The sequence below is a fragment of the Aythya marila genome (assembly GCF_965140915.1).
Source record: "Aythya marila genome assembly, chromosome: 8".
In the NCBI taxonomy this organism is placed as follows: Eukaryota; Metazoa; Chordata; class Aves; order Anseriformes; family Anatidae; genus Aythya; species Aythya marila.
This window is the reverse complement of record NC_139049.1, coordinates 15875914-15901981: the sequence shown is the minus strand read 5'-3', so window position 1 is coordinate 15901981 and position 26068 is coordinate 15875914. Positions and strand designations below refer to the sequence as shown.

Here is a 26068-nt window from a genome sequence, read left to right as displayed (position 1 = left end):
AGGCTCAGGCGCACTACGCGAGGTGCGACCCTCTGCTCTTGCCTTAACGCAGTTAACGACGAGACCGGGGAAGGCGCGGTGAGACACCGTGCGCTCCTGAGAGCCATCCCCTTAATTTACCAGACGCTAAAACGCCGACACCCCGAGACAAATAAATGCCTGTTCCCGACTCGCTGCCGCAGAGCGGGTCGGGGCTTCGAGGAGCACTTCGAAGCCCACCGGGGCGCGGCGAGAGCTCCCTCGGCGCCCGGCTGCCCCCGTCCCAGCTCCTGAGGGGGTGGCAGCAGCCCGGACCCGCTCCCCGCTCGCGGTGGGGGAAGCCCCCGGGGCTTCGCACGGCTGCAGGGCGGGAGGGCTGCGGGCTGAGGTAAGGGAGGGCGGGGACGGCGGGCGCCCTCTGGGAGCGGCGGTTACGGGCAGCCGGGGCCGGGCGGCCGCCGCTGAGGCGCGGGGAAGGAGCCAGCGGCCACCGCGTCGAGGGGAGGCGGGCGCTGCGCGGCCCGGTGTCGGCAGCCCCATCCGCGCTACCCCTGCCCAGCCCCGGCCATGAATATGTAACTCCCCTCTATTTCCCGAGCTCCATTGCGGAGGCTCCTGCTCGCCATATTGTGCTGCTGGGGCTGCGGCGGCTCCGCCGGCGAGAGAGGGCGACGGGAGCGCGGCGGGCGGTGAGCGCAGGGCGGGGATTGGGGCCAGGGTTGGGGCCGGCACTAGGGCTGCCGCTGCCGCCGCCGGGTCTCTCCCCCTAGTGGGGCTGCGGAGGGGCGCCTGGTGCCGGCAGCGGTGCCCGAGCCCTCAGCCGCGGGGCTGGGTCCTGTCTGGGGGGCGACTCGAGCCGGGGGTCCCGCGGCGGGCGCTCGGCGGGAAGCGATGGGGGGTGGCGGGGGTCGGGCTCTTCCTTCCCCACCGCCCTCTCCTGAGGTAAAATGGGGGCCCCGGAGCCGTTCCCGCGGGGGCTGCGGAACGAGCCTGGGGCTGCGCCCCCCCTCACTACGGCCGCCCGCAGCCCTCCCAGGGCCGGAGGGGTGACTGGGGCCGCGGCGCCCCCCTGACGAGGCCGGGGTGCTGTGACCCCGAGGGCTGCTGTGACCCCAGCCCTGAGGGGGCACTGCCCGACGCCTTCTTGAGCGGGAGGGAGCCGGTTAGCGGAGTCACGAGCCTTTGCTGCTAGTTTATGAACCCTCGCCGCTCAAAGATGGGGTGCGCTGCGTGTGTCCTCCCCGCCGGTCTTTTGTCTCTCCCGAAGCCGGAGCGCGGCGCCCACCGGGCACGGCCGCTGGCGGAGCGACGCGAGCAGCACCCGGCAGCTCCCCGGGAATGCCATGGGGCGGCCGGGCAGGAAGGCGCCATGGGCGCGTCTCTCCCGCTGCCCGCAGCCCCAGTGTGGCACCTGTTTCTTGCCAACTTGGCGCTCGGCGGTAGCTGCCCCTTCAGAGTCGTTTGCCTCCATCGGCCCCATCCCGCTGCGTGCATGGAACAAACGCTCTAAGCGGTCCTCTTCTTTGGGGGATTTTGGTTAAGCTGTTTGCTTTTCTGATCCTCTGCTGTGGAAAATAACCAGATCAAGTGCCTAAGTGCCTAACTGCCTAGAAATCCAGACCATAACTGGTGGAGAAAGATGATTTCCAGGCGGATAAACCGTAATCCAGTCCTGTTTGGAAGTGGCTATAGCTTCATCTGTGCAATAACTACGCATTGCACGCAGGCTTTTAAGGATTAAAGGAAATCACTTGCATATGAAAAAAATATGATTGGTGTGCGAGTGAAGTCATTTTTGCATGGGGAAAGTTCTTTAATCAAATGTGTCACTCATTCAGTGACAAAGACTTGATTTGTTATAGGAGTTCCCTGAAGAGGTACTCTCATTTGCATTCATCTATGTTTTCAGTAGAAACTTTTGTAATGAGATAATTTGACATTTTTCTACATCATGTCAAGCTCAGAGCTGGCATTCAGATTGTCAGCTAAGACAGAGGCACTCCCTTTGAGAGCAGCAGGTATCGATAAACGGTACCTTTAATGTTTAAAAATACCATGATTTGAAGGATTAGCGATGCCAGTTGTTTGGAGATGGGAGGAATTTTCACTGGACAGACGTTAGCATTATCCGTGCTTTCAGGTAGCAAGCTTTGTGGCTCTGTCGCGCTTCGGTGATGAGATTTAAATAAACTTAGAACTTCTTTAGAGGTTATTGGCTCTGTGAGTTACGGTTTATCATGTTTAATAAATGCCTCATTCAGCCTCATAATAACAGTGGGACATGAATTTCACCTTGGAGGCGATTTTTAATTTCTTTGGTGGCTACAATTTTGACCTTTGGTGTTGCAGCTTTGAAACACCAGCACTGCTGCAGCCGCCAAGGAAAGCACCGCCTGGCATGTCGTTCAGCGTGAGCACCAGTGAGATGAATTGCATGGGGCTGCCTTTATCAATGGCGGTGTGTTTTAGGATTGGTGTATGATAATATGTGGAGTGGAAAGACTCGCTTGGGCATCTTGGGTGACAAGAGCAGAATTCTGGCATCTTTAGGGCCGTTTTATCAGGAACTAGAAATAAGACTGGCATCTGTAGCACAGTTGTCAGTTTAAAATGTGCGATGGATGTCAGGGTATGTGAATTTCTTCTACTTCCTTTAATTTTCTCTTTGTCTTTCTGAATAAAAAGAATATGAGGTAAAAAATGTCATGGGGAAAAGGGAACTTCAAAAATGAGGCATGAGCCTGCAACAGTTCAGTTGTCTTTTTCCTAAAAGCAGCACTGGATCCGTTCTTAGTGAAGCACCAATTTAAAGGATGTGCATGAAGAAAATAACAGAGTAATACTTAAATACCCTATACCTATTTTTACTGACTGGAACAGCAGTTTAGTAATGATTCAAACAGAGAGGAAAGGGATTGGAGAAGAGATGTTGCTGAGCCTAAACTGGGTTCTGTTTGTTGGTGAAAATAACTGGCCTCTGAAGCTGACCTTAAATTCTTAATTTTCTGAGGAATGAGCAGAGTTCAGTATTATGGAGCTGTTTGGACTTGTTGCAGTGGAGAAGTATTTTAGGAATTATCCCTGTCTGCCTTCCCCCCCTTCTGGATCATGGAGCTGGCCTGCAAACAGCTGGGAGCTAGCAGCAGTGTTCTGCTAACTAATTAAAAACCTAATCCACTCTTTACTCTTCACCTCTCAGGGATGAAATTAAACTATTTGGGATGATTCCTGGCTTTAAACTGTAAGTATTGCTCCTGTCGTACTGTTTGTAAAATGCAGAGTTTTATTTGAGACAGATGCAAGTTGTTGTCAGCTGTCATGCAGCTTTAGAGGAAAGCTGCATGCTCACGTAACAGCTTTGTTTCTGTGTATTTGTTGGAGGTGTTGAGTCAGTCATGTGTAAGATTCCTGGGGTCTTTCCTTTTGTCTCTCTGATTTTGTGTTTATTTTCTGTTCATTAATAGCCAGGTAGAGGAAGCCAACTTCTGTTCCTACTAATAAAATGAGATCACTGTTACTTGTGGTCTCACCAGATCACAAATGGGTAGGAACTTTTTGTGGGTAGCGAATATATCCCTGGAAAAATTGGAAAAACAAGCATCTCTCTTGATCTGATACTCTCAACACTTCTCCCACAATCTATACACATTGGAAAACTGCTACTTGCTGCCCTTTATATTGATAAACGTGGTGGACAGTAGGTATGTTGCATGCAGAAGAGAAGGATAACAAAGTGGCTGGCTTGATGTGATCCCAGTGGCTCGGCAAGAGCAGCACACCTGACTGAGATGTGCTCACCTCTCAGCTTGAGGCTGCACGATGTTTCTTAGAGGTTTCTGAGAAGCACCTTGGATGCTGCAGCAGTGTAACAAAGCAGACTGCTAATCCAAGAAACGGGCGTGCAGGCTTTTATTTCCTGCTGATGGAGTTTAAAAACCAAACCATGGTGGCTGCCCAGTAGATGTGGGAGCAGATCTGTGCTGGCTTCTAAAGCACCGCACTTCGGGGTGGTGCGGCAGCTCCCTGCGTGAGTCCAGCCTCGACACCCTGCTGGTGACCGAGCTGCTCCCCCTCGACCCTGAGGGGCGTCTGAAGTCTGGGGCAGCAGCAGTGGGAAGGAGCAGGAGGTAGAACCCCTGGGGTCCTCTAACAAATGTTACTGGAGGTAACAGATCCTGGTTATTAATGCCATTTAAAGGTTCCCCTCGTGTCTGCAGGTCTTGGTGTTGACAGCGCCTGATGCCCCCACAGCTGTCAGGAAGGAACCTGGGAGCTCTGGCAGGAGTTTCCCTCTGGATGAGTGCAGCGCTGTGCTAAATCTGCACAGTCTGAGGGCTGCAGTTCAGTCACTGCCGCCATCTGAACTGGGGTCACCTATTGGGCAGAAAACAGCTGAGTGTGTGTTTTGCTTTTTTTTTTTTTTTTTCTCCTGGTGTGACTAGCTATAAAAGGGTTTTCTTTCAGCGTACTCATCAGTCAAGGACTGCATATTGCTGTGCTTCCAACTGTTTAAAAAAAAAAAAAAAAGTGTTCTAGAGACCTTACCTTTGCTGCTGAGCTTATGGAGGCGGAAAGCTTTGTTTGAATTGTGTAAGTATGTTCATAGGATTTCTTTTAAAATGTACTGCAAGCTAAAAGGCTAATGACAGTGCTATTGAAATCATCAGACTTAATCTTTAGTGAATGGGGTGGTCAATTCTCATCTTCTTCAGCTGTTATTTCGGGGAGTTAGCAAGAAGTTGGTTAGCCTCAAAAAATGTGCCAGCAGCGCTGTGTGGCTTAGAAGGCAGTGTAAGAATGAAAGTGCTGGCTCTGAAGCATAATTCTGTGGCTAGGGGGTGTGCTCCACGATAGGAGGGTGTGCGGTGTTTTCACACAATCACATGCATGTAAAGCTTGTCTTTTACTGTGGACTGCGAGTTACACAACACTATAACCATAAATCATAATACACGTTCTTATCGCTGCTTTGGTGTGAAAGTAATGGAGTGCTTTTATTGCAAAGATTTACTCTATCCATAGTTCTGCTTGTACATCATGCTTAGGTGATGCACTTAGTCAAGGGGAGGAAACAAGTCTGACCCTAAGGCAGTGTGCATCATTCCTGTCTGTATTCATTTAGTTTCTGTGACAGATTCAACTTCTCCAGAGTTTGAAAGTTCACTTTTGTTTTCTTTCAGTCCTTTATCCCTCCTTTTCTGATCTGATACAGCACTGAAATTAATTCTAGGCAGGGAAAGATTCACTTGGCCTTTCTCCTTTACAGCCAGCTGTTAATTTTGAAGGCTCTTAGAGATAAAATCAACCGTAGAATAAGAACTTCATTTTTGAAGCTCATGTGGGCAGCCGTAGGCACTATATACAGTAGCATGCTTGATAATATGAGAAACTGCATAAAAGTTAACAGATAACAGAGAAAGTGGTAACTCTACTCCACCTCCCGGAGTTCTACTTAATAGTGTTACTTCATGGGGCTAAGTTGGTCATGGCTATTTTTCTTTTATATCAATTGTTGGCAAAGGTCTTTGGCACATACGATGTTTTTGGTGTCGAATTCTTGTCTGATTTATTGGCCCACGTCAGCAGTGAACAGGTACTGTTCCTGCAACAGCTTCGTTTGCACTTCCAGCAGAATTGTAGTGCTCACTTTGGACAAGATACAGATGGTCTGTGGAGGGTAAGTGCCAGTTTGTTTTAGCTGTGACGATTAAAATAATCTTACTACCTGCTGTGTTAGAACAGTGGGCAATCTTGGGTTTGGTGTTTTTTTTTTTGTTTGTTTGTTTTTTTTTGTTTTGTTTTGTTTTTTCTTCTGAAGATTTAAAAGTTTTTTACTTAATCCTTCTAATACTTAAAACAAAACGAGCAAACAAACAAAATCCCACAGCCTTTTAGTTTAGAGTAGCCTGGCTTTGAAATGTGATGTATGTGAGCATTTGTAGGTATGGCAGCCAGGGGAGGATGTGTGTCCTGGTGAGTTCTGGACTACCTGGAGGCAACTGATGTGCTGCAGAGAGAGTTCTGTGGAAGTGGGGTGGTGGTTGTGTGTGCTGCAGTGTTTGTACCTCAGAGAAGGTCAGGAGGGTGTGAAGCAGAACTGAGTAACATTAACAATGAGGATTTCGGCTATGACCAATAATGGAGTGATCTGGGAGGCAGCAGAAATGGCTGCTGATGCCCTTGGCAGGGAATACAGAACCCATCAGAATAAATTGGAATTTGAGTGTCGTCTATGGGCATTACTCTCATACAGCTGTCCAGTGCCTATACTTTATTTTACTCTACTGCTAGAAACACACAGAAACATCAACTTAAAACCATACATTTCTGTCATGCCCAAAAGTGTGTGGCTGTTCCTAAGTCTGTGTGATTAAGCAGCCTTGAGAATGACCAAAACACTAACGTGTTACAACTTTTTTGATACTCCTGGTATCTAATGTAGGAGGGTCGTCTCATTTGTGGTCACTTCTACCAGCATTAGGTTCACCAGGTTATTCCATAGGTGTAAATGTGTGCAGCAGATGGTTTGTATGAGGTCATAGCACAAATGTTTCCCAAGGCCAGGATGAGCAGCTTGATGGCCAGATTGGATGCTGCTAAACTCCGTGGATCAATTCACTTCAGTGCCAGTAAATTGTGAATGGCAATTAACTGGAAGATGCAGTGTCTTAAGGCACCAGGCAAATCATGTCCTTCTGTAGGAGAATAAATACAGTGAAGAAGCAGTGAAAGATCACGCGCTAGCAAGCTACTGGATCCTGTCATCTGCCAGGGAACCTGCTACAGGTTTCATAGTGACAGTATTGGGTGTTCAGGGATTTTTTATTAATATTAAAGAGAAATGCTTACTGACTGTATGGGGCAGATCATGGGAGAACGGAGGTTTGGGACTAGTTATCCAGAAAAGTAAAAATTCAGAACTATTGTGACTGTGGGCAACAGTTATATTGGGAAAGGTTCTGCAGTGCTGCTGAGCTGTGCCTGTGCATTCTTTGGCTATACCAGCTGCTTTGGTACATTTTTGGGGTCTTGAATGAATAATATAACTGTTTTGTTTTTTCTCTTGGCTAGCAGTGCTGTGCAGCAGAAATGAAGTGTCTGCTAGATTCAACGCACAGACTGACAAACTTTTTTTCAGTACAAACATCTAACAGTGTAGAGCTTCATAATGCTTTGGGAATGAATGTAGCTTCCCTAAACTTGTTCAGTGCCATAAAACAACTTCCTATGTGGTCCAATCTCTTCCTAACTAAGACTTTATTATTGAAAGTAAGGGGGTAAGAGGAAAAAGTATGAATCTTTCTAGGGTGACCTTTCCAGTAAATTCCAATGAACTTTGCATTTTGAGAAATCCAGGTTCAATTTTAAGTGGCAATTGAGAGAATCTGAGAAAATGTCTTAAAGATCATGTGCTTTCTTTCAAGCAAACTGTAGAAATGTATACTTCAAACTGCTTAGAAAATGTATTGTTTCCCCACTGTGTTATAAATAAAAGGAGAATATGATATATTCTCTGTACAGAACAGGCTGGTTTTGTATTTTGAAGGTAGAATTAAGCAAAACCTTGATTGTGAGGAATGTCTGACACTTGTGTATGTACAATTCATTTTATTATAATAGTAACTTCATTGTATCAGCTGACTGCTATCTAACGTCAGTGGGAGCTGGATGTACCCATCTGACAGTAAAATGTGGTATTTATTTTATTTATATTGTTTTCTCAGTTATGGTGGGGCATGATTGATGCAATGGATGAAAACACTTGAATGTTGATCTTTTAATTTACTTCTGTAAATAAATTAAGAAAACAGGATGGCAAGGAACCAGATACAAGCATTGTTAAAATGGGGTTGTCAGGATGGTTGTCACAGTGTGTGTGTTTATTTCTCAGCATGTATCACACTATCCTTCAAGTGTAGCTGAAACTGGAATGATTTAAAGTAACGAAAGGGTAGGCTGCCTTCCAGTTGTTTCATCACACCAAGCATTGGCTGAGATGTGTACCGAGTCAGATTGCTTGCGTTAATATACGTGATAATGGATGGTAATGTGTGGCCTCTGGGTAGTCCCAGCCATTTTTCATTGTAATGCATTTCTATTCACATTTAGCTTCTTTATTTTTTGTTTAGCTTAAAAAAAGGAGTCGGGAGGTTTCCAGATTTGTTCCTGAACAGTGACTTGCAGAACCCCTTAAAAATGAATTTTGGAAAGAGTGCTACCAAGGAGAGCATTTAACTATGTGAGTGCATAGAGGCTGGTAGCTTTCCTGAGGTTCAGGTTTTATCACCTGCCTTTGAACACTGGTAACTGTGGGCTTTGTGCTGTCATTGGGTTGTCTGGGGTGGGGTGTAGGGGCAGCAGTGGGACATGCAGTGGAGGTAGTGAGGTTTTGTTCTGGGCTGACATCGTCTTGGCTCCCACAGTAAGGTTCGAAGGGAGGTGAAAGAGCGGAGGAGCTGGGCAGGGCTGTAGTGATGCAGGTGGCTTTAATACAAGTGGCTGAAATCCAGTTCAGGATCCAAGGATGATGGTCTGACAAAAATCTGATTGCTTTCTTATTTCCCGGCAGTGCTGTTGCCCATTGCATTACTGGTGTGCTGCTTTCATGGAGCATATAAAAATGAGCTATAGCTTCTCTTCTCCCTTGCTTTTTTCTAATCCAGCATTTCTGCTCCCCAAGTAGAGTGCAAAGATATGCTTGTTTGCAAGCTGGTGCATCTGAAGGGTGGAAAGCATGGTGTAAGTACTTGTTATTTGTTATTAGATCTGACTTCTGGAGCATGTGATTACTATATGAAGTTTCAGCTTAATAGTTAGCATTAATTTGGCATCTTTAATAGCATTTTAATTGGCTCTGTGCTTTGCAGATGATAGAATTCTAGTTAATGTCTACAAAAGTGTTTTTTTTTTTTTTTTTAAACAGTAGCTTTGTGTAAGTTTTGCTAACCACTCATTTTTTTAACGTCTTAGGCATTTTCAAAGGAGCTCACTTACAGTACTGTAGAGTATTAATTGATAAAGTGTCTGGTAATAATTCTGAAATTAGCCTGTGAATAATATTTTTAGGTGTTGTCTGATAGCTAAAACTGTTCACTTGATAACATTCATTTTGTATTCTGTATGCGTCTTTTTTTTGTTTTTTCAAATTCTGTTCCTCATGAATTTGCACATTAACTACTGATCCATCACCATTTACAGCTCTGTTCTACCAGTTACAGGTTGAAATTCTGGCAGATACCATAAGATCTCAAGGAGAGGGCTGCTTCTGCCAGAAAACAAGGGGTTTTTGCATGCTGTTGTCCAGATTAAATGTACATACGGGGAGAGAAACTATTCTTGGAAAGCATTTGTGTGGTGGTTTAGGGCTTATTCTTCATGTTAGACAAAAATCCCTCAATGTAAATATTACTGCTGATTTATTCCCCAGGGTCTCAGGAAGTATTTAAGGAAAGTGTTCTTTTGCTTAAAATTGCACTTTTATCGTGTTTGCAGAGGAAATGCCAGTGTTTAGAAGACTCTGTGGTTATTTTCTATAGTATATCAGCATCTGAAGGCTCAGTGCCCACGTTGCTGGTTTTATGAGAAGTGTAACCCCTCAGTTTGAGCTGTGTGGAAGCAGTGTAGTCCCAGAAGAGCCTTCTCATACTGCTGGGTTTCCTTGTGGAAGGCAGGTGAGGCACGATGGGGCGGGAGAGGCCCCAGCTGCGGCTTCCTCAGCTCTCGGAGGGTGGTGTGTGACTGGCGGCACCTGTCCTCCGCTTCTCCTGCCCGTGGCACATTCTGTACAAGAAATGACGTGTGAATTTCTCTGGTAGTGAGATATGTCTCACTGTATAAATGGCAGAATGTGGGTTGGAAGGGACCTCCAGAGGACATCTAGGACAGCCTCCCGCTGAAAGCAGGGCCAGTTAGGTCAGATCATTCAGAATCACATCCAGTGGAGTTTATCCAGGCAGCCCCAGCTGTACATACGGATGTGGGACAAGAGGCAGGAGAGCAGCCCTACAGAAAGGGATCTGGGGTTTCTGGTCGGTGTTGAGCTGATCATGAGCCAGCAGCGGGCTCTGGCAGCCAAAGGGCCGACTGTGCCCTGGAGTGCCTCAGGCACGGCCCTGCCATCTGGCTGAGGGAGGGGTGTTCTGCTCTGCTCTGCCTGGGGCAGCCTCACCTCAAGCACTGGGTGCAACTTTGGGCGCCACAACATAACAAGGACATAGAGCTATTAGTGTCCAAAGGAGGGCTATGAAGATGGTGAAGGGTCTAGAGGGGAAGATGTGTGAGGGGCGGCTGAGGTCCCTTGGTTTGTTCAGCCCAAAGCAGAGCAGGCTGAGGGGAGGCCTCATGGCGGCCTGCAGCTCCCTCATGAGGGGAGTGGAGGGGCTGATTGTGTCAAGAGAAGATGAGAGTACATGTAGCTGCTATAGTATTGAATGCAGTTTGCAACTAGAAAGAAGTTGCAGCCTTCCCAGTATGGGAGGTTGTGACACTGAAGCTTGGTATCGAGAGGACAAGGACTGATAGCTGAATGAACTAAGCATACTTCGGTAAGACGTTCCTCTCTTAAGCTTATCCCCTTTGGAGATCAGCACAGAATTACAGTGCATGCAATATAAACATTAGGAGAGACACTTGCAGGAGTGGTGACAATGTGAATAAACAAGCAGAAGAGGAAGAGGGGGCACAGATGAATGCGGTGACATACTTGTTCAGGATCATCAAGCAGTTCATTTCAGAGCTGGGAACAAAATGAGCTCCAGGCCAGAGCCCGATTTGGCTGTCTCCTAGGGATTTTGAGATCGAGAGATGGTGGGGGGGGAGGCACTTCAGAAAAGAATAAACACTTCTATACCTCAAATCGTACTTAAAATCAGATTTTTGTTCTGTGTTTTGTTGTTGTTGTTTTTTAAAAAAACAAAAAAAACTACTGGATTGTACTCAAGGACTAGTTGTAGTTGTCCTAGATTACAGTTGAATGTAAAGCAACCTGAGCTGGCAGTGAACTCTAGAGAAGATTAATTCTGTCAAATAGTGTGTCTTTCCAGAAATATATATATATATAAAATTATTTTTTCAAATCAAGCTCCTAGCCAGGAAGTAAAAACAAACAAACAAAAGAAAATAAACAAATGAACTTCTTACATAGAATACTTTGTCCAAACAGGCAATTTGTCTCTAATACTAGTTACAGAATCAGAAAGAGTAAAATGTAAAATTCTAAATCCATTAAGCTTGTAAAGTAACTGGACAACGATACCTCTTTATTTAAATATGTGTATATATATAATCCTTGCTAAAAAAAAAAAAAGTAAAATCAGAAGAGTTGAAAATGCTGTTGAACTTGGCATGCTGAAAAGTTGTCTGAGTCTCTTACTATTTTAAGTCTAAATATTTAACTTCTGATGTTTGGAACAGAAAATAGTGGATTTTTTAACATGTTTAATACTACTATGTGTATATTTATTTAAAAGAGCCTGATGTATTTCCCCCCCACACACACACCTCCCTCCCCACCCTCAAAAGTGTTTGCTGATGAAAGTTTTCAAAAAGAATGCACAGGTTTGTGTAAAGTAGCAGCCGGCACCGCTGTGGTCACACTGGAGATGGCTCTGTGGATTGTGGCTCTGGCTGCTTGGTACTATTTCACCCCTTCTCACACCTCGAGGCGTGCTGGAGTGACCACATGTGCAGTTGCTTTCCAACCTCTGCTTGGACTAAAACAGGCACTGGTACGTGTTTCAGGGAAGGCTCTGCCTTGGAGGGAATCTGAATGTCGTCCTGTAGCAAGTGCCTCCGTCCTTGCTTCAAGCAGGACTGGTGCCAAGGTTGGTTCCAAGCAGCAGCCAATGTATTCCTAAATTCTCACAAATGAGAAACGTTGGCAGGTTGAGAAATAAGGGCGAGGACTTGCTGGTGAGCCCTTTGGCTCCCTCGTGGCCAGAACAGCATGTCTGGTGGCAGCTCCGAGTTGTCTGAAATGCATGTTTTGCCAGTTGGATTTTGTTTGTGCTGGGCAGTTTCAGGAATGGGATACCTGAATGTCTGACCTACTGTGACTCACGACCATGTTTGAGCAAATAATTAAGTGTATTTCAGTCTAGGAGCTTGTTCAATGTGTGTGTGTGTGGCAAGCAAGGATGTTGCTCTACTGGAGTTGTTTCTAAGTGATGGCTTTCAGTAATGATTTTCTGGCACAAATAGTCTGCTCAGTAAGCAGGCAGGAGATGACTGAGTGGCTTTTCGGACGGATTTCTCGTGTTGTGGTGGATTTTTTGTACTTTTTGCTGTAATTCTCTGCCTGGTTTTCAATACTGCAGGACCAAGACTTGTTCTGTTTTTAAGCCCCAGTCACTTGTCTTCAAATTAGTTGTGGAAAATAGTCTGAAAAGGGGTGAGCGCAAAGAGTGAGATTGCATAAGCCCCTTTTTCCAAGGACACCAGGCTTAAAGAGTCAGTCTTTCAGATGAAGTGATGCGGTGCTTTTTGCTGGCACTGCCAGGCTCCTCTTCTGGCTCTGGTAAGGGAGCCATTCAACTCAGAGGTTGAGCCTGGTTGCAGAAAATCAACAGAAACTTTTTGAAACACATTCAGAATAGCACAGGTGCGGTTTGTTTTGTTTTTAATGCTATGGCAACGTAGGGAATGGAGAAACCCTTTGGGTACAGATGAATTAAAATGTATGTACATTCTGTAATGTTCATCAATCTCCCTGACTTATCTTCCAGTTTGCTTCTGTAGAAGACATGAAGCAACTAGGCAAACTTTATGACAAAATGGAATGATATTTACTAGATCTTAACTTGTTTTTGTTTTTCCAAATGCTGTTAGGAGCAGGAGGGTGACAGGAAATCAAACCCAAGGAGATTCATAGCGTTTGTGGTTCTCATGGTTTTCTCATGTCTTTTGGGTGTCTCCAGCTTTGATAGTGGCAGGTGTGCATGCTCTGTAATTGCAAAACTTGTGCCTTGGAGTATTCCTGCACCTGTAGAGTGAGTCAGTCAGAAAGATTGTAGGTGTTCTTGTAATCCTGTGTTTTCTTTGAGTGGCTGGCAAGAACAGCCCTCTGGATATGGCACAAATCACACAACTGGCACCTGTGGAAGTGAGAAAGGTGTTTGATCTGCCTACCAGGCTGGGCTTCTCCCCTTTGTAGTGCCCCATTGTCACGTAGCTGGTTGATTTCCTCTTGTAGCCAGAGGGAGCAGAAAAGTCACAAAGTTAAAAAATGATAAAAAGTAGAAAGTCATGGTGTGTTAGGATTTTTTTCAAAAACTAATGATGAAAAAAAGGCTTTCAGGGGGTTTCTGTCTGCACTGTGTTCCCAGCACATGACCTCTAAGATCCCGTCTTCCTTGCTGGTAAAGTGGAAAAGATCTGAAATATTGAATAGCTGAAAACTGGAGTAGATATTGTTGTGATGAAATCTGCTTAATATTTTGGGTTGGAAAAATGAACACGAGCATTGTTCTCTAAGACTTAATTTAAAAAAAAAAAAAAAAGGCTGAAAGGGATGCAGATGGACAGCGAATTTTGTCAGGAAAGATCTGATTGATCTTAACAGGTTGAGATTTCAGTGAAATAAATGTCCAGACTGATGAATAAACATGAGCTTTATATTTATTTTGTATCTTTTCTCTCCTTGCCAGCAGCAGTTAATAGAAAGTCTGTTCCTTCTCTCTAGAAACTTTCTGCTTTGTTTTTCACTCTCTACAAAGTGTCAACACAAAAGTGAACTTCCTTTGGCTTGCCAAAGCCTTTTCTCTTGGCTTTGTAGCTTTAGGAAGGATCCTGACTGGTGCAGACCAGACCAGTTGATTTCTTTTAGTTTTGTCGCTGCATCAAATCCCAATGGAGGTGGGCTGCCTTAAAAGGAAGCCAAACTGAGGAGTGATGTCTGCGCTGCCGCTGAGGCTGTGAACACCTTGGCACCATCAGAACAGCCAGAAGGAGCCTTTCTGAGGGACTCACCTCTGTGCCAGGTGAGGAGAGCCCGAGATGGTCTGTCTGCAGCCACTCAGCTGCACAGCCAGCACGAGAGCCACAAGAGCAGCGGAGTGCAGGGCAGACGTGCCTGGTCACGAGCCTTGTCTTCTTCTGGAGAGCAGCATGTTAAATGGCACTAGAGCATAAACTGGGCAATGCTGTTTGGGATGTGCAGTCAAAATGACTGCTGGTACAGTGCTCGCTTGGTTAAAGCAGGTGTCAGTGTAGCTGTCCGACTACTTGCTGCCAAGCCCAATGGCCAGGGGCAGGTGCAGGCTCCTCCTGCTTGGTTATAATGTTTGCCTTGAAAGTCAGCTAATGGAGAGGTTTTTCCTACCTCTCTTCCCAAAGTGAGGAGAGGAGATGAGTCAGCAACGAGCATAACCCGGGGCCATCACTTCAGAGATGATTTGGAAGCTGCTACTTGATGATGGCTATTACGTGGTCAGTGCAATTTTAGGTCAGAATGTGGAGTTTGATCCTTGATGATCCTTGACTTTGGTGCCAGTTGTTGATACTGCTGTGTTAGATTTTAGTTTGCATCACATTTCTTCTCACAGCTGGTGTCCAACAATGTTATTGAGGAAAGAAGTTAAACCTCATTTGCATGCATTTTTTCAGGCCCAGTACATATCTGGAAATGGATTATAAAAAGTATGGAAGCAGGAAAACTGCTAAGGAAGCTCCTCTGTTCGTCAAACAGATGAAAAACTCCATACAGTGTGATGTGATTGTTGGCTGATTTTGCTTTTCAGCCTGTTTGAACTGACCACATTTCCAGTGTTCCTCTGATTTCGACTTTGTATGCAGTGGTGACAGCGGAGGTGTTTGCTGGTGACCAAGAGGAGTGTGTGGCTCTCTCTCACTTTCAGCTAGCTTTAAGGCCAGTGGTTTTCCTCTTCAAGTCTGAAAGTCTATCACTGCAGACCTCAGGGTGAGAATTAAGCACTTTACATCTCAAATTGGAAGCTTTTAAAAGAAAGCTAATCAATTATTTATTGTGACGCTTGTACCATGTCTTCTGTAGTGCAGCCTCTGGCGTGTTGCAGTGCTGCCATACAAGGGATGATGCTCTTATGCTTGTTCTCTGGGCTGAGGGTTTTGCTGGCGGTCTGGCACCAGAACAGCTGCTGTTGTGTTAGCGTGAGCATGCACATTGAGGCAGGATGGTACCTGCACATGGTGATCTCTGCCGTGGGCCGCTTCAGTGAGCTCCTTACGGTGGTGGAGCTGTGTAACGCTGGAAGCAGGCTTTCTGCGAAGTCCCAGGAAGTCCAAGATCTCTTATGCATCTTACTCTGCTGCAGTCTGATTGTGTGCTTGAGCAGATTTTGGGAGGGGTGTGAGTGCTTAGCAGCTTCATGCATTTCAGTAGTTGAGATGATAGTTAATTAAATATCTCAGCTCCAAAAGCACTCAAGAGTGCTTAATTCAATGCAAACACAGAATAATAATGTTGGATCTCTGTTAGAACAACTGACTGATAACAACACACAACAGAAAACCTTGTCTGAAGGACCTGACTTCTTGTATACCTGGAATTACTCCAAAAATAGTGAAAATTAGGTTGCAGAGAAATACTTCCTTTATTTTCTACTGGCACACTTTTCAACGTTGTGTTGTTGAGCTGTGTTACTTAATACCATAATTTAAATTCATATCTCAGAGTATTTTAAGGAAAATGCCCAGACAGGATGGTGCAGTGCTTGGCAGGTGTGGAGCTGACAGTCTGCAGCGGGGTCGTGGTGGCTTCTCCCTGCTAGCTTGGGTACTTGCTGTTGCTCTCCACGTGATCACTGTGGAGCAATGTGTCTCTTGTGACAACTAAACTGAATTTTTAGGGCACAGGATATACAGTAAAAACTGGAGTTGGAAGTCTGTCATCTCCTTTTTTTCTTTTCTTTTCTTATTTTTTTTTTTTTTTTTTTTTTTTTTTTTAACACCTTCAGACCCTTGTTACTTATTAGACATAATGATCATGTCTGCTTTTTGTCAGGCTTTTTTTCCTTTTTTTTTTTTTTTAATAAGGTGGGAAATCTAATCTCTGGGCCTGAAGAAGAATAGATGCAATAATCTTCACTGCACTGCTTTTCTTGCTCTCCCCTTAACAATTAATTAAAGCTTATAAAGTAACCGTGTTCTCTTGAGAGGTTGACTCATGTAGAACTCAATGAATTTGGGACTAGATTATAACATAGCTGGTGGATGCAAATAGAATCTGTATTTGGCTGCCAATTTGAAGGGTCTGGAAATAAAAACAGATTATATATATATGAAGAAATATATATATATATATATATATAGAGAGAGAGAGAGTGATCTGGGAAGAAATCGCTTCTATTTTCTCCACCTAGTAGAAATGTCAGCTACTACAATCTTGCCTCTTAAATGTTTTTTTTTGTTTTGTTTTGTTTTTCCAAATATAAAACACAATCTAGGATAAGCTTTCCTGATGTAAGTCAGGCATTTTTAGAGAGACAGAGATGACTGTCCCCTCTCCAACATGAAAATATTTTCTGTTTGGAAATATAATTTACTGTCGTTTTAACCTGACTTCCTTTGGCATGGGTGCAATCAACATGTGTATTAGTTTTGCTTCATCTCTTAGCAGCAATCCCAGAATCTAGGGGGAAACATTCAGTTTTCTCTGAATTAGATTAAGAAACCTTAGGGATGTGTGTCCGGGAAGAAAGAGAGGTATTATAGGGTGCTTCCAATGAACATGTTCAGCTGTTTTCCTGTGTGGTTGCATGATTTTGACCTTCCACTGGTTAGGAGCTGAATCTGTTTGATCCCTACGCATGTGTGAGCACAGGTCTCTGGAAAGCTGCAAACGCCACCCGCTGTGCAAAATGTTTACACCACAGAGCCCAAACTTCATGGCCTTCAGGTCCATGTCACTTCTGTTTTAACGACCTGAACTGATACTTGGGAAGTGTTCATGGCTGAGTAACTCCTTCGGTTTTGGTGCAGTGCATGGGGTTATCTGTGTCCAACGCCAAGCAGTCTGCTAGCAGGATGCATTCCCACTGTATTTCTGCTTTGTTGGCACTTGGGCTGCTGGGTCTGAAGGGACCCTGGAAGAGAGTCTGCTTGGGAGAGGAAGAGCTGCTCTTGGAGTCAGGTGCACCTGACCATGCAATGTGTTTTTTCTGTTCCCAGCCATGTCTCAAGCTGTGCAGACCAACGGAACACAGCCCTTAAGCAAAACTTGGGAGCTCAGTTTGTACGAGTTGCAAAGGACGCCTCAGGTAATACATGCTGAAGAGCTGGCCTTCATGGCAGGACTTGTTCTTCATTTTAAACCTGTTACAGCTTGATGTTTAAGATTTTCCTTTAAGAGTGCTAACTGCCTGTTTTAATTGACAGTATATTTTTAAAAACTCTACCCAAAACTCCTCCTCTCTCATAATATTAGAAAACTATACTGATGTTTGATCTTTGTCTTTTTCATTCCTTTAGCAATAGGGGTGTGCGTGTTTGATGTGGCTGTGTATGTCTCTTGTTTTGTCTTTTTTTTTTTTTTTTTTTTAATGTAAAAGAGTAAAACATGCAATCTCTGTGAGAAAGTCACTAAATTTCATTAAAGAACTTTTACTTTATTTTATGCTAGGAAGCAATCACTGATGGCTTGGAAATAGTGGTGTCACCCAGGAGCCTGCACAGTGAACTGATGTGTCCCATTTGTTTGGATATGTTAAAAAACACCATGACGACAAAAGAGTGTTTGCATCGTTTCTGTGCTGACTGTATCATTACAGCCCTCAGGAGCGGGTATGAAAATATCATTACAAGGAAAAGGGATTCCGCTTCAGATGAAAATATGGTCAAGAATCCTGTAAATCTTGGGTGTTGATGAGTAAGAGTTATGTGCCTGTGCACTGCACGTTTCTGAACGGGTAGCACACCTTTCATATTTCATTTCCTTGTGTTCAGCCACCTGTGGCAGACCAGATCAGGCTTTCTGCAGATATGGAAAATCATTTCTCTTGTATACTCAATTACAAGTTCATATTTTCTCAAAAAGCAATAGAATTCTGAAGTAATCAACAGCAACATAGCCAGTGATTTATGTATCTATTTCCATCTTCAGAGGACACGCTTAATTTGCTGTGCTTGTGGAAATTCTGATGAGTGGTTAGGAAAAATACTTTTGTCGTTAGAGAGAAACAAAACTGTCCTCAAGACAGTCTGCATCTCCATTATTGAGGCCTCTTCCTTTTAGACGGGAAAAAAGAAACCACATGAACCTAATGCGAACCTTTGGTTAAATGAGACCAAAGGGTAGGAAGGATAAGACTCTGTTTTAGTTTTCCCAGTAATTAGTGCTTGAACTTCAGAATGGGTTCCTCAACCTTGGTTTCATCCTCCTGTTACATCCTTTCAGAGTCCTCTGAAAGACCATGCCTTTGATATAACTTAATGCAAAATGCATCTCTTCTAGGGGAGAATCCAGGCAGAGGGTTAAGGGGAGAAACAATTTGCAGCATAGAACTTCTGAATTCTTCAGTCTAAATACAGTTTGCTTAAACACATTCTAAGTAAACACGCTTTAAAAATTGAAGCAAGGAGATGCGTGATTTATTTTTTTTAAATATTTTGAATTACTTGATCTGTCAAAAGATAGAAGCCCTCTTCCAGATTTACTGTAAACACTGAGTCTAAGAAATGTGGCATTGGGGCAGGCTTCTGTTATTGCCATAGACTTAGTATTGCTTTCTCTCTTTCCTCATGTCTAGCAACAAAGAATGTCCCACTTGTCGTAAGAAGCTAGTGTCAAAACGATCACTGCGACCAGATCCCAATTTTGATGCTCTCATCAGTAAAATTTATCCAAGCCGTGATGAATATGAAGCTCATCAGGAGAGAGTGCTAGCAAGAATCAGCAAACACAATAACCAGCAAGCTTTAAGTCACAGCATTGAGGAAGGATTAAAGATTCAGGCTATGAACAGGTACGCGATGGCGTAGTTTGTCCTCATGTCAGTCTGTCTGCCTCAATGCCAGGAGTGTACCACCTCTTCTCCTTGCTCCCTGTATAGCAAGAGATTCCTCTCCTCTGAAGGCTGCTAAAATAACTTTTAACAGTTCTCTATGAAGAGAGAACTTTGTATCACTCCCTGTAACATCTGTGGCAGCTAGATGCTGTTCTATGAAATCACACATTGTGTCTTTAATAATAGACTAATGCAATAAATCCTGTACCAGTATTGCTATTACATGTGAAAAAATGCATGTAATGCCAGGATGAAGGTATTAGTGCAGCTTACCTCCCAATACTGGAATGTGTGGTGTTTACACAGTCTTGGAATTGCGTGTGTGCATTTAAACTTGAGAATTAGCTGGGAAGGAGACCCCAGACATTGTTGTAGTGAAGAGTGAAAACTGAGTGACATTAAAAACAATCTTAAAACATGCCTAAAATATGCTTGAGGGATAGGGAAAAATCCAAAGTCTTGTATGTGGTTATCTTTATATAAGAATGATTTAATTTCTGTTTTTAAACTCTGTCTCAGAAATGTTTAGTGCTTGTGCATGTATATGCTTTGCAGTATGTTGCCCATGTCTAACTTCTGGCATGACTGAGATGGGGAGAGGGAGGAGCTGCATGAGTAGGCTGGGCCTGTGTATTGGGTGAGTTCCGAGTGCAGATTAGCTTCATTTCTACATACTTACATCAGGTTACAGAGGGGCAAGAAACAGCAGATTGAGAATGGCAGTGGAGCAGAAGATAATGGTGACAGTTCACACTGCAGCAATGCCTCAACACACAGCAATCAGGAAGCAGGGCCTAGCAATAAGAGGACCAAAACATCAGATGATTCTGGGCTAGAACTGGACAATAACAACACAACTGTGGCCATAGACCCTGTAATGGATGGTGCTAGTGAAATAGAATTAGTCTTCAGGCCTCATCCTACCCTCATGGAGAACGATGACAGTGCACAGACAAGGTAAATGTCTTCTATTCCTTTTTATGTACTCTGCTGTTATCTTCTGTCACTTTTGTTTTCTTGTCTATCACTTTTTGGGGCTTTTTAAAACTAATTTGCTTCAGTCATTACCACCTCCTTTTTAACTATATGCACGTGTGGTTGATGGTACTGCTCGACTACTATCAAACACAGTGTTACAGTAGCAATCTGTTTTAAACTTTTGATCAGAGATAAAGGTGGTTTTAAGGGTTTCTAGCAGTTCACAGTAGGTACTGGGATAATGGTATAATATCATGATGGTATAATATTTACTTCTTGTAAGATTATTTGGGAATAAACAAACTTTGCATAAGTGCCAGCAGTTTTTGGAGCAGCTTTGTGTCAGCATGATTTGTAGACTAGAAGCTTTACCTGACTTTCTATAATCCAGTGTGAGCACAGACTGCAAATTTTGGATCAGAGCAATGAGTAGTCTTGTGGAGTTTTCTCAGATCTCTTCCTGTCTTTTTCTTCTGATGAGACATTTCTTTGTGGTGTCTAAAAATATATTATAAGCTTCAGCCAGCTTTTCTTTTTGGTTTGGAATTGCAAGGGAGTTTTGGGGGTTGTTCTGAAAGGCAAAGAGAAAACAAAGCTTTTGGGAGAGGCCTCTGCAGCATTTGTGTCAGACTTTAATTCTTGCATAAAGAATTAAAGAGGAATTGATAACGAGGCAGTAAGGAAGAGTACCTTGTACAAGGAGTAGAGGTGCAGAGAGTGGTGTTGCTCTCACACCTTATGGATTCATGTCTGGGCGGGTCAGACTGCATCTATGTGCAGATTTCAGCAGTTGTGAGCAGTTCTCAAAAACCCTTAGCAGCCTGCTAGTAGGCTTTTCATTTCAAGCAGATGACAGGACAGCACTATTTGAGCTTTACAAAGAGCTCAGGGCCTATGGGAGGATTGTCAAAAAGATGTAAGGACTCTTTGGAATAATGTTATTTGGTAAGCCGCATGCATGTCTCCAGTGAAAGCAATTAGTGCTTTTATTTGTGAACTGTCTTTAAAGGCCTTTTCACACTTGATGCTTACCATTTGCGAGTGTTCCAGATGTCTTTTTCCCATACTGATAATATGAGTGCCTGATTAACTTTGTGGTTGTTGGTGCAGATACATCAAGACCTCAGGCAACGCCACCGTTGATCACCTGTCCAAGTACCTAGCTGTGAGATTGGCTCTGGAAGAGCTTCGCAGCAAGGGAGAGTCAAACCAGATGAACCTTGACACAGCCAGTGAGAAGCAGTATACCATTTACATAGCTACTGCCAATGGGCAGTTCACTGTAAGTAGAATTTCTAAGAATTATACTGAGTATCAGTACATTTTTTATAAAGATTTGATTAAAATACATGCAGTTGGACTTCTCCTGAGTTGACCTAGGGATAAAATTCATAGCACCAGGTTGCTTATTCAGATAGTTTGCTTTGTAAGAAAGTGTATATAGACAAAGCTTGGCTAGTAGGAAAAAAAGGCATGTATGTTATTTGGGAGAAGTAGGGTGTGGCCAGCAACTACTGACTTCTTTCAGGTTAGGACCTGAACTTCTATTTCACAGTTATAATTGAAGAGGGAAAACATCCTTTCGAGAATCTTCTTTGAAGAGCAGATGGCACGTCCTAGAAGCAGGAAGTGTCTCTTGAAGTGGCATTTCTCTGCTTTAGTGTAATCTTATGCTCCAATATGAAAGAGCTGCTCTGAGCACAGTTAGGGAAGAATCCCTCCTCTCAGCTGCTGACTTCAAAGAATACAGATACAACAACAATCCAGTTGCAATATTGCCCTGAACTCTGAGCCTGGTCTTATACTTGGGCATTTATCTGAATAAAGTAAGTCTTCTGGTTAAAGATACACAGACGCTTCTTAATAAGAATCTATTTTGAACAGCTTTCAAATATAACTGCAGTGTGTCCCTTAGAAAAAAATAGATGTTTCTGGTGTAAATACACACCTATTACTCTTTGTTTACAGACACAGGAAACCTGAAATTGACTTAATTTACAACTATATTCACTTTGTATACAATTAGTAAAACAGTTTTCCAGCACTATTTTAGTGAGATAGCCAGGAGTCCAAAATAGCTTGCGTTGCTGTTTTTTGACACCGAGTGTTTAGCCATAACTTGTTCCACCTCATCAGTGACTTCTTTAAGTCAGCGTGCTGCTCTAATATAAGCAGTCTTCTAGTGATACCATACTATGTATGCAAGCTATCAGGTCTTCTCTTTTCTGTTCTGGTGTTCTCTTCCAGGTTTTAAATGGGTCGTTCTCCTTGGAACTGGTCAGTGAGAAGTACTGGAAAGTGAACAAACCCATGGAACTGTACTATGCACCAACAAAGGAACATAAATAAGCTGTGCTGGAAAACTGAGATGGGACTGTTTTTATAGCTGACTTCTTCAATATTAAGAGCAGGCACCACCGTTATCTTCATGGACAATACATGCGATGCCTTCAGGCTCTCTCAGTATACTTATTAATATGATTAGGCAGTATTCTTGGTTGTATTTAATTTAGACTTTTTTTTTCTCTAAGAGACTAAATGACCTTCTCCAGTGCATTCCAGTGTTTGACATGCTTTTTTGTTCCTGATGCATGATAACTGAACGAGTGTTCCAGTTTGGAATGTCTTAATTTTGTCCAGGTAAATCTGGATTTCTAATACATTTGACACAGTTACAGTAGCCTCTGTGAAGTATTGAGCATTGGATGGCTAAGTAAGTCTATTCAATAGTAACATATGCCGAGGAATGTGTTAAATGTTGTAATTTGCTAATGGTTATCCATATAAAAGATAGTAGAGAATTGATTTCTGATGGTCTTGCAGCTAGAGGTGATCAGATTCCTGAGGAAAGACTTGTTATTCAGACAATTTCTTGTGAGCAAATACAGCTATAGTGAGAAAACTGACACTTTAAAACCTTGCTGTTTACTGGGCTTCAGTGCAAGGTGATTTGGGAGATTGATCTGCTTTCTAACATATAGTTCAAACAAAACCAGAAAAAAGTAAACCCAGAGCCCTTCCCTGTGTAGAACATCCCAGTCTTGATTCACACTGCAGTTTCCCATCTGGCCCTTGTTGCAGTGATGATCCTGTTCTCACAAGCTTAATTAAATGAAATCTGGAAGTTTTACAGCCCTACTCTGTTCCCTGTTATAACAGATTTTTATTGTGAATGTATCAGTGTTCTGTAAAGAACTGTCTTGAAAACTTCTTTTAAACATAAATCCTCTGACTTCTAGCACACTGACAAAATGCACGATCAAAATACTTTTGCTTTATAGAATTCTTGCCACCCCAGCTGTGAGCTTATCTAAGCTTCAGTTTGAGTAGGGAGGACTTCAACCATAAGCTGCTCTAAGATTGCTTTTTTTTTTTTTTTTTTTTTTTTTTGCGCCATAGCTTTAACAAATGTGGCATAGCACTTTGGAAGAAAATGTTAGTACTTGACAAAGTTTACCGTTTAGTGTCTTAAATTTAGGTTCAAGTTTTAAACTTGGCAGTAGACTGTTGTGTGAAGTCCAGTAGCTGCTGTTCATGTGCATGTTAAGCTCCTCTTCCCTGGCACTGGACCTTGCTGTCACTTCATGGGGGCTGCTGTACCTATTAGCATCCTGTCTGAGGGGAAATGTGTTACCGCGAGATTCCCATTGCTGTAAGACCTGCTGATGAAGCCTTCATGTGCTTGCATCTGAAGCTAGAGGCAAAAGAGTTGCTGTAATAGGTGAGAAGCAATATACCTGCACCCATGTGGTATTGCTCTTCTGTCTTGTGTGTAGTTAGACTGAGCTCTTGGAATGTGGTATGTAAGTATCCAACTGCTCGGGGACTCTCAGGAAGGAACTACCCTTCCATTCCTTCTGTCTTTCAAGCTTAGCACTTGTAAATACGTGTCTGTTCTGACTGCTGTCATAGTTCAGCTTTATCCCCATGTGAAAACTACACAGGCTTCTTTGAATAATTATTTTCTCTGGAAATACCTGTTTCTTCTTGACAATGAAACTGAAGTTTTCAGGCCCCAGATCACAGGGGGTTAGTTTTTAATTAAATACTTTACTCATTCCTTTCTGGTGAAGTGTTGCATTGTATAGACTATTAGTGCATGTCCATGGAATATAATCCAAGGGGGCTGGGGGTGTTGTGATTATAAATGCTTTAAAATTTACGGGGAAATGTCTAGTTTAGTTGCAGCATACCTGCCCATTGTGATAGCTAAGGTAATGTCCAGTCCCTTAAGCAAGAGAGGTGTTCGTGAAGCTGAGCAGTCTGTTTAGGAACCGTCTGTCACTTTGTCCCCAGTTCTTAAAGTATAGGGGAATGTGAAGCTTTTATTTTTCATGTTCATGTTGTAGTGAATTTACTGAATATTTATGTTCTTTAAATATTATATATAATGTAGTTGTTTGATTAAACCATTGATTGCACTGTGACTCATTAGTGCTATAAACTATTTTATTTTCAAAATGACTTTACTATTCCATCTTTTTAAGCCATGTTACTTTAAGTACATGATGCGTGTTAGGTACGGGTAAGCACTAGTATCCAATTACAATCACGCTGAAATTCTCATAAATTAACAATAAAAACAAAAGTTATAAATGAACTAATGGAAATTCCAATGCTGCTTCCTCTTAAAAACAAAATGTTTAACTAATTTTTGGTTGTGTGAGGGGTTAGTGCTACTGTACATGGGATTTTCCAGAGGGAAGGTTGAATAGATGTAGCTGACCTCCATGCATATTGATCCTGGCTAGCAGAATGCGATTTGAGTTTGGCCTTCAGCACTGTTACAGTCCACTGAAACCAGCTGAACTCCCGTGCACATCGCACACCATGAATGAGAAATAGAGGTGATGTGGAACACGTGTGCGTGGCAAGTAAAGGCTAACAGCTCTTCCATCACTTTGCCACAACCTGTTGCAGACGTCTGTCATCCTGAGAAGCGCAAGGATTTCCACAGTACTTAATGCAACAACTTTGGCTGTGTTTAGTTGTAGACTGAGTAGGTTCAACAGAAAACACCACAGAAATAGTACCTATAGGATAGCTCTAACAAATCACGTAGGTTGAGGTACGTTATCTTAAAAAAAAAAAAAAAAAAAAAATCTGTTCTTGTCTTCATATTGATGTTGTTATATATATAATTGTAATAACTCTACTTATTACACAGAACAGCTCAGATTGCATTTTTCTGGTTAAAAAGTTGAAGACAAAATTCTTGTATATACTAAAGGTATGGTATACTGGGATGGCCTGAGCTTAACTGCTCTCTGGCAGGGGAAGAGGGAGGTCCCTTTCAGGCTGTACTCAGGCTGCTTGCTGTGCTGACACCTATTTTCAAAGCTGCCTCAGAAGAGATTTATCTCCATTAAAATTGTCCTCAATCTCAGCTGAACTGGAAAGACCCAGAGAATGCTGGAGAGCTTGCATGCAGCTATTCTGTTGCATTTCAAACATGTATTTCTTCATAGTTTGGATGAACATCAAACCAGTTTCTGAGAACATTTTCAGCAAAAAAGCCTATGCTTGAGATAATACAGTAGCAGCCCTGAATGTGTGATGCAACACAAAGGTAACTGAGGAATCACCTTTACTCTTCTAGAATACTGAAGATTAATACAGCATGTTGTGAATGACGGGACTTTAATGATACTGAGCTTTCTAAAGCTCATTACAAACAGCTGAATTTTAGTTCCCTACACATGTATTTATTTTTGCAGACCACTGGTTTCCCTTGAACTTGAAGGATTAGAGGAATGTTGAAGAGTCATCAAATGAAATGATGTTGAAGACCTTGCTTTTTCAGGGGTTAGAGAATGGGGAAAGTAATGCTCTCTTTTTTTTGGTAGAGTCCATTACCAGCTGAGAGGCAAAGATTATTGGATATAGTTTCTGCTGCAGCCCTGTCAAGCCTCACAGCCAAGTGCGAGGTGTGCCAACTGTATCTGCCACTGGCTCTGTGTGTCAGACATGCTTGAGAGTGGAAGTTTGCTCAGGTTCGTATTACCCTGAGGGAGGTTCGTACCAAGGGCCAGTGCCCCACTTCCTCCACAGCTCTGCAACCCAGGTCTTGCTTCTGTCCTTCATACTGTGTGCCTGCACCACCCCCAGCATGCCAGGAAAGGCAGCAGGAGCTG

General features: G+C 43.2%; 1 protein-coding gene across 1 annotated transcript; it reads left to right on the top strand.

Annotated features, from left to right (window-relative positions):
- Window positions 1-252: 252 nt before the first annotated feature.
- Window positions 253-25045, top strand: RNF2 (ring finger protein 2). Its single transcript, XM_082766632.1, has 7 exons — window positions 253-668; window positions 17122-17210; window positions 17573-17733; window positions 18699-18914; window positions 19641-19913; window positions 21045-21216; window positions 22182-25045. Exons 2-7 carry the CDS (start codon window positions 17124-17126, stop codon window positions 22281-22283), a joined length of 1011 nt encoding a protein of 336 aa, XP_082622758.1. The 5' UTR covers window positions 253-668; window positions 17122-17123; the 3' UTR covers window positions 22284-25045.
- Window positions 25046-26068: the final 1023 nt, after the last annotated feature.